The sequence below is a fragment of the Amblyraja radiata genome, chromosome 39 (assembly GCF_010909765.2).
Source record: "Amblyraja radiata isolate CabotCenter1 chromosome 39, sAmbRad1.1.pri, whole genome shotgun sequence".
NCBI classification, from domain to species: Eukaryota; Metazoa; Chordata; class Chondrichthyes; order Rajiformes; family Rajidae; genus Amblyraja; species Amblyraja radiata.
The window spans coordinates 16,300,228-16,309,386 of record NC_045994.1 but is presented as its reverse complement, the minus strand read 5'-3'; the positions used below and the strand labels follow the sequence as shown (position 1 = coordinate 16,309,386).

Genomic DNA, 9,159 nt, shown 5'->3' with positions numbered 1-9,159 from the left:
GCCAGTGTAGTCCTGTGTGGCAGTGTGCTCCCACTACCCAGCCCTCCCCTCCCGACACAAGATGGAACAGCCCTTCTCCCACAAGAGCCACCCCATGGAGAGGGCAGACCGAGACGCATTTAGGATCGTTAGGACGTAGAACAGTACAGCACAGAACAGGCCCAAGCCCTCTGCTGAACATGTTGCCAAGTGTCCACTTGGGATGGTTTCCAGGAGCTGATTGATTTCCGAAGATAGACACAAAATGCTGGGGTAACGCAGCGGAACTGGCAGCATCTCTGATGAGAAGGAATGGGTGATGTTTCAGATCCAGACCCTTCCTCAGATTGATTTCTTCCTGGTTCCAGGAGTTAGGAAGGATTAGAGCATCGGGCTAGAGAATCGGGTTCCCTGGCACTGGTCACCAGTTTGTTAAGAATGTGGGATGTAGTTTCTTCCCAAGACAAGAGGGAGCTGATGTACCGCAAGTCCATGTGGGTGGGAGGCAGGCTTGAGTTCACCGCTGATCAAAGACATCCACCTCCACTGCTTTCTCCCTCTTAGCTGGACAGCCAACTCCAATCCAGTGACTGAAACAAGGAATAAAAACAGATGAAGAAAGCTGACAGTTTGTTTGTTATTTTTGGCAGTAAACTTTGAGCTTGATCCACTACTGGAAGCGTGCATTGGGAATAAACATGAAGAGTTTTACTGTACCTAACCTGTGCTGACTTAGGTCTATAAGTGTCTTGAGGTCAACACAAGGCATCGTAACTTCTGTTTCCATCAGACATGTGTAGCTCTAACCCAGCACAGGTTTGGTAAAACTGAAGAACCATTTGCATCAGAAGAAGGGTCCCGACCTGAAACATACCAGTCTGAAGAGAGGACCCGACTTCAACCTTACATCAGTCTGAAGAAGGGTCCCAACCCTAAACATCACCAGTCTGAAGAAGGGAACATGAAATGTTCTCCAGAGATGCGGCCTAACCAGCTGTTACTCCAGCACTTTGTGTCTTTTTTAAGGTAAAACTCTTCAACACACAGTCCCGGTACAGGGTCAAACGTAGAGTAAAATTTCCTACAGTGCCCTATTGATAACACAGGAGCAGTGGCAGCACATGTAGCCCCACGGGAGTGAATGAAATGTAGCAAGGGGAACCGTTGTAAGTGAACACAAACAAGCGAGGTGCTGTGTGGCCAATCTCACCTGCAAGGTGTTCTCTCGGTCCTGGATTGTCTCCTGCATGACGGTCAGAAGCTGGCTGCGGTAGTTCTGACTTTCTTCAATCATCACCAGCGACTCCTCGCTGAAGGGAAGAACGAGGACATGCATTTCACAATCGATTATCCCAGCTCTGCCCTTCCACGCACCTCCCATAAATGTACGCACTCCGTCCTCCGCACACACAGGAGCTTGCTCATGGCTTATTATTGTCAGTTGCACCGAAATACGGTGATAATCTTTGTGGCGTGCTATCCAGTCAAATCATGAGTGCAATCTAGCCATTCACAAGTACAACAGATAGTGCAAAATACCAGAGTAATGCACAATAGTGGTATAGCATTATGTTTATAAAGAAAATGCAAATTTAAAAAAGTGCACGTCCACAATGGGGTAGGTTGGAACAACGGGACCAAGCTAGGGTACAGTCTCGATTCACAAACCTATCCCATTGCAGACATTGGGCTGTGTCTCTGCTACACTACAATGTTGAGAACTATATTCTGCACTCTGTATCTTTCCCTTTGTTCTTACGGTTATACGAGTTTGGCTTGATTGTATTTATGTGTAGTATTTTCTGATTTGGTTGGATTACATGCAGATATCGCCTATCCATGTTCTCCACAGATGCTGCCTGATCTGCTGAGTTACTCCAGCACTTTGCATCCATTTATCCATTAGCCAACATCTGCAGTTCCTTGTTTCTACTGAAAAGATTGCAATTCGGATTGCATGAACAATTTACAAAGGGAGTTTGCCAAAGGTGAAGGCCACGTGGGGTGGTGCAGCAAATGTCCAATGCTCATCCAAGCCAACGTCCGAGACAAACAGCTTTGGGAACAGCTCCCATCCAAGACCGCAAGAAGTAGCAGAGAATTGTGGACGCATCTCAGACCACACACAAACCAACCTCCCTTCCATTGACTCCATCTACACTTCACGCTGCCTCGGCAAGGCCAGCAGACATTGCTCTCCCATCGGGCAAGAGGTATAGAAGTGTGAGAACACACACCTCCAGATTCAGGGACAGTTTCTTCCCGACTATAATCAGGCAACTGAACCATCCTACCACAACGAGAGAGCAGTCCTGAACTAGGTAGACAAAAATGTTGGAGAAATTCAGCGGTTGAGGAAGCATCTACGGAGCAAAGGAATAGGAGACGTTTCGGGTTGAGACCCTTCTTCAGACCTGTCTCGGCCCGAAACGTCACCTATTCCTTCGCTCCATAGATGCTGCCTCACCCGCTGAGTTTCTCCAGCATTTTTGTCTACCTTTAGTCCTGAGCTACTATCTGCTTCACTGGAGACCCTCAGATAATCGTTGATTGGACTTTACTCGCTTGATCTGGCACCAAACGTTGTTGACATTATTCCCATTATCATGTATCTGTACACTGCGGATGGCTTGATTGTAATCACGTATTGTCTTTCTGCTGACAGGACAGCACGCAACCAAAACTCTTCACTGCACCTCCACTGACAATAAACTAAACTCAGACACGCTAGACTGAACCGTGTGCGGTGAGCATCTCGTTCCACGGCAACATACCCGCTCTTTGGCTTCTCCATGCTGGAGGTGGCACTGATGTTCTCCGGGCTGCCACTCACCGGGCCTCGGACTTTGCTCTGGAAAGGGGAGAGAGGAAGTTCATGACTGTGCTGGATGAAACATAGGCATAGAAACATCGAAAACTGCTCCGGGAGCTCCAGGGAGACCGGGACTCGTTCTGGAAACGTTACCAGACCAGGACTAGCAGATCCAAGAGACTGGGACTCTCCCCCCCCCCCCCCCCCCCGTGATGTAGTGAAGGGTCAGGTCTCCCCGTGCTGTGGTGAGGGGTGGGGACTCACGCAGGCGATCTTCAGTAGGTGCCAGAGCTCCTTCTGCCGTTTCTCCTGCAGCTTCATCACCAGCTTCTCATCGTCATTCATCAGCTGCAGCACCCGCTCCAGCCGCGGGACCAGCTCCATCACCTTCTGCTTGCACGCCAGTGTCTTACTGTAGGGCAACGAGGGGCAGGTCAGAGGCTGCTCCGCTCCCCACACCCTGTCTCCCACCTTACCCCCCCCACTACCCAAACCCTGCCCCGCCACACCCCACACACGCCCCCCCCTCCTCAAACCTTGCCCCCGCCCCCCCACACACCATCTCCTCAAACTCTGCCCCGCCCCACCGCCCACACCCGCCCTCCCCTAACCTAAACACCCGCACATCTTTGGGACGTGGAGAAAACCCCATGGCGAATTGCACACAGACAGCGGCAGAGGTCAGGGTCGAACCGGGGTCTCGGGTCTGGTACCTGAGGTGGGAGTAGATGTCCTTCACCTTCCTGTCGAAGTACTGCAGGGTCTGCAGGAGGACACGCACCATCTCCTGGCTGTCTCCACTTGTACGCTGGTCTGCAGCAAACACACCGTCAGCCCTCAGCCTCCTGCCCACAAACTGCTCACAGCCCATCCCCCACCCTGCCCGTCACCCCACCCTGCCCACACCCCACCCTGCCCACACCCCACCCTGCCCGCACCCCACCCTGCCCACACCCCACCCTGCCCGCACCCCACCATGCCCGTCACCCCACCCTGCCCACACCCCACCCTGCCCACACCCCACCCTGCCCACACCACACCCCTCCCTGCCCACACCCCACCCTGCCCACACCCCACCCTGCCCACACCCACCCTGCCCACACCCCACCCTGCCCACACCCCACCCTGCCCACACCCCACCCTGCCCACACCCCACCCTGCCCACACCCCACCCTGCCCACACCCCACCCTGCCCGCACCCCACCCTGCCCGCACCCCACCCTGCCCACACCCCACCCTGCCCCCACCCCACCCTGCCCACACCCCACCCTGCCCGTCACCCACCCTGCCCGTCACCCACCCTGCCCACACCCCACCCTGCCCACACCCACCATGCCACACCCCACCCTGCCCGTCACCCCCCACCCTGCCCACACCCACCCTGCCACACCCCACCCTGCCCACACCACACCCCACCCTGCCAAAACCCCACCCTGCCCACACCCCACCATGCCACAACCCACCCTGCCCACACCCCACCCTGCACACACACACCACCCTGCCCACCAACCCACCCTGCCCACACCCCACCCTGCCCACACCCACCCTGCCCACACCCACCCTGCCCAAAACCCACCCTGCCACACCCCACCCTGCCCACACCCCCCCTGCCCACACCACACCCCACCCTGCCCACACCCCACCCTGCCCACACCCCACCCTGCCACACCCACACCCCACCCTGCCCACACCACCCACCCTGCCACCACCCCACCCCACCCTGTGGCCCACACCCCCCCCTGCCCACACCCCACCCTGCCCGCGTCACCCACCCTGCCCCCCGCACCCCACCCGCCCGTCACCCACCATGCCCGCACCCCACACTGCCCACAACCCCACCCTGCCCGTTCCCCACCTGCCCACACCCCACCCTTTCCGGCACCCCACCCTGCCCCACCCCACCCTGCCCACACCCCACCCTGCCCCACACCCCCCCCTGCCCACACCCCACCCTTCTGCCCACCCCCAAACTGCCCACCACCCCACCTGCCCACACCCCACCCTGCCCACACCCCACCCTGCCCGTCACCCACCCTGCCCACACCCCTCCCTTTCATCACTCCCTCCCCCCCTGCCCCACTAGACCCGTCCCACACCACTACCCTGCCTGCACCAAAGCCCCCGGCCCAACCTCCACCACCCAGAGGCGGGGCGAGGTGAAAATATGTAGGCATAGCATCGGCACAGCTACAGGTCGGTGGGTTCGTTTAGACTTTACTTTAGAGATACAGCACGTAAACAGGCGCTGTGGCCCACTGCGCCCGCACCAACCAGCGATCCCCGCACATTACCAGCATCCTACACACACTAGGGACAATTCACAATTTTACTGAAGACAATTAACCTACAAACCTGCACGTCTTTGGAGTGTGGGAGGAAACCGGAGCACCCGGAGAAAACCCATGCGGTCACAGGGAGAAGGTACAAACTTCATAAAGACAGCACCTGTAGTCAGGATTGAACCCGGGTCTCTGGCGCTGTGAGGCAGCAACTCTACCCGCTGCACCACCGTGCCGCCCACTGACACCTTTCCCGCCCCCGTCCCACCCGTTTGTTTTAGGAATGACGTTGTGTTCCTACCTCTCGGTCTTTCCCGGAGTTTGCGAAACAAATCCATGGCGGCTTCCTCCCTGGAAACAAAGTACCGGCTCCAGTCAGTATACAGGATAGGAGATAAACACAAAATGCTGGAATAACTCAGCGGGACAGGCAGCATCTCTGGAGAGAAGGAAGAGGTGATGTTTTGGGAATGAAGAACGGTCTCGACCTGAAACGTCACCTATTCCTTTTCTCCAGAAATGCTGCCTGACTCCAGCTTTTTTGTGTCTGTCTTTGGAAAGTATTTTGTTGGTTGCTGAGTAGTTTGGAAATTTTACCAAATTGGAAAAGGTTTATTAAAGAAACACTGACACTGAAATGTAAGACCTCTTATCCTTCACTTTCATTTTAATATAATTGAGACAGAAACACACACACACTTGCACTTATACACACACACACTCAGACACACACACACTTGCACTTATACACACACACACTCAGACACACACACACTTGCATGGATGCACACACACACTCCCAGACACACGCACACTCACTCGCACACACACACACACACAGACACCCACGCACATGCATGGATACACACACATTCACACTCACTCACACACAGACACACACACTTGCATGGATACGCACGCACACACACTCACAGACACACTCAGACACACACTCACAGACACACACACACTTGCATGGATACACACATTCACACTCACTCACGCACAGACACACACACTTGCATGGATACACACACACACACACTCACAGACACACACACACTTGCATGGATACACACACACACTCACAGACACACACACACTTGCATGGATACACACATTCACACTCACTGACACACAGACACAAGTTCACACCCAGAATCAACTATAAACTCAAATGTAAAGAAAATGCAGATGCTAGGAATCTGAAATAAAAACAATAGCTGCTGCAAACATCCAGCAGGTGGAGCAGCATCTGTGGAGCGGGTAAACGTCTCAGGTGGAAGACTCAGCACGTCAACCCGGCGTGGAACCGCTCCTCTCTCCACAGCATTCCCAGCAACACCTGGATTTATTGCAGAAAGACGAACAGTGGTAGCTGGTGAGGGGAGGGGGTGGGAGGGGAGGGGGTGGGAGGGGAGGGGAGGGGGTGGGAGGGGAGGGGGTGGGAGGGGAGGGGGGGGGGTGGGAGGGGAGGGGGTGGGAGGCGAGAGGAGCAGGGAGGAGAGGGGAGGGAAGGGCAGGGGGGGAGTTGAGGGGAGCGGAGGGCAGGAGCTAGGAAGGGAGGGGAGGTGAGGAAAGGGGAGGGGCGGTGGAGCTGAGGGAAGGGGAGGGGGAGTTGAGGGGAAGGGGAGAAGAGGGAGGGGAGAGTTGAGGGGAGGAGAAGCGCGGGGAAGGGAGGGGAGGTTGAGGGGTGGGGATGGGGAGGGGGAGTTGAGGGGAGGAGAAGTGCGGGGAGAGGAGGGGAGGTGGGTGGCAAGGTAGTGGTCCCCTCTGTACAGCCTGACCCCGTCCCCGCGGGCAGTCACCAGGAGAGAGCGCGGACACTTACTGAACCTCCAGCGCCTCCCCCTGTCGCCAGGCCGAGGGGCTCCGCTGCAGGTCGACCAGGTCCGTCTGCAACGCCATCGACTGCTCGTCTAGACTGCTGACGTCAGCCGTCTGCGGGTGAGCGGGGTGAGGAAAGGGGGGAGTAGGAAGGGGGAAAGGTGGTAAGGGAAGGAGAGTGGGGGGAGTGGGAGTAGAGAAGGTTTCACTCCATCTGTGCTTCCACACCGGCCCGGATCCCCAGCAGCACGGCACACACCCCGACCCCAACCCACCCTGACCCCACGATCTAAACCCACCCTGACCCCAACCCACCCTGAACCCACGACCTCCGACCCCACCCCAACCCACCCTAACCCCAACCTACCCTGACCCCATGACCTCCGACCCCAGCCCACCCTGACCCCATAACCTCCGACCCCAGCCACACCCCAACCCACCCTGACCCCACAATCCAAACCCACCCTGACCCCACGACCCTAACCCCTGACCCCAACCCACCCTGACCCCACGACCCCAACCCACCCCGACCGCAACCCATATGAGGAAAAACGTTTTCACACGGAGAGTTGTGATTCTGTGGAATTCTCTGCCTCAGAAGGTAGTGGAGGCCGATTCACTGAATGCTTTCAAATAGATCTAGGGATATGGGGAGAAGGCAGGATCTAGGGATATGGGGAGAAGGCAGGATCTAGGGATATGGGGAGAAGGCAGGATCTAGGGATATGGGGAGAAGGCAGGATCTAGGGATATGGGGAGAAGGCAGGATCTAGGGATATGGGGAGAAGGCAGGAACGGGGTACTGATTGTAGATGATCAGCCATGATTACATTGAATGGCAGTGCTGGCTCGAAAGGCCGAATGGCCTCCTCCTGCAACTATTGTCTATGTGTCTATGGATCTATGACAGAGAGGGAGTGGTGAGGTGCAGGAAGGAACTGGCTGAGTGGGTGGGAGAAGGGCGAGAGGACAGAAGGGGAGAGGAGAAAGGCAGTGGGGGTGAACACAGACAGAGAGGGGGAGTGGGGAGAGCAGGGGGGGGACAGACGCAGGGGGTAAGGGAAGGGGACAGACCCTCTGAAGTGAAGGGGGACAGGCTGAGTGGGTGGGGGGGAGGGCGGGGGGCAGGTGCACAGACCACTCACCCTTCCACAGCCTTCAGCTTTCATCTGCATCTCATTCCAGGCAGCGATCATTTTTTCTGAGGCTGGAAGACACCAGCTACCAGTCAGTGGCAAGACAAACTGATCTCCCCTCCCTCGTCCCTCCATTCCCTGCAGAGCCCATGCAAATATTCTAAAAACCACTTAAACACCAATATCGTATCTGCCTCCTCCACCACCCCTGACCACACACTCATCTCCCCGCTACCTTCAGGTAGAAGGTACAGGAGCCTGAAGACTGCAACGACCAGGTACAGGAATATCTACTTCCCCACAGCCATCAGGCTATTAAACTTGGCTCGGACAAAACTCCGGTGGGGAGGGGAAGAACAAAGGGAGCCCTGGCGCGGAGGGGGGTGGGGGATTTGTAACTTTGTTAGTGCCCTTTATGTAGCGACTATTCACATACTGTGGTCATGCAAGCACAGAATTTCACTGTGACTTATAAAGTATTCAATTCAATTCAACTCGCCAATTTAATCATTGGGTGGACGTTCCGAACCCGTGGATAATCCCACCCTCCCCTCGCCGGATGCAGGCGGTGTTCTGGCACGTGCCCGCGCTGGGTTTGCCGCGGGCAGCTCAGTGCGGGTACTCACTGATCCCGAAGGCCATCTGCTCGCTGTACTTCTCCAGGTCGATCTGGATGCTGACGCGGAAGAAATCCAACTTGGCCTTCAGCTGCTGGCACATGGACATCATGGTGGTCTTCAGCTTGGACAGCGTGCTGTTGTAACGCAGCAGGCTCATCCTGGGGACACACAGCACAGTGAGCTGCCGTACACCCGCGTCACAGCACAGCAACCGCAGCCAACCCTGGCATCGCAGATATAGATATACGCAGGCCCTTCAGCCCATCCAGTCCGTGCCAACCACTGCCACCCACTCTCACAACGGCCAATTAACCATCCGCCAGACTCAAGGACAGCTTCTTCCCAACAAACCATCAGGCTCTTGTGCTTGAGTTTAGTTTTTAACTTAGAGATGCAGCGCGGAAAGTGCCCAAGTCCGCTCCGACCAGCGACCCCTGCACTCTAACACTATCCTACACACACTGGGAACAGTTTAAAAAGTTTTACCAAGCCAATTAACCTACAAA

General features: G+C 56.0%; 1 protein-coding gene across 1 annotated transcript in view; it reads right to left on the bottom strand.

The window, feature by feature from the left end:
• Positions 1-539: 539 nt before the first annotated feature.
• Positions 540-9,159, bottom strand: part of ikbkb (inhibitor of nuclear factor kappa B kinase subunit beta) — a 54,713-nt gene continuing 46,093 nt past the window's right edge. Inside the window, 5 exon segments of the mRNA XM_033013826.1 lie at positions 540-569; positions 1,190-1,289; positions 2,754-2,830; positions 3,056-3,203; positions 3,505-3,604. Of these exon segments, the coding sequence (XP_032869717.1) occupies positions 540-569; positions 1,190-1,289; positions 2,754-2,830; positions 3,056-3,203; positions 3,505-3,604 (455 nt within the window).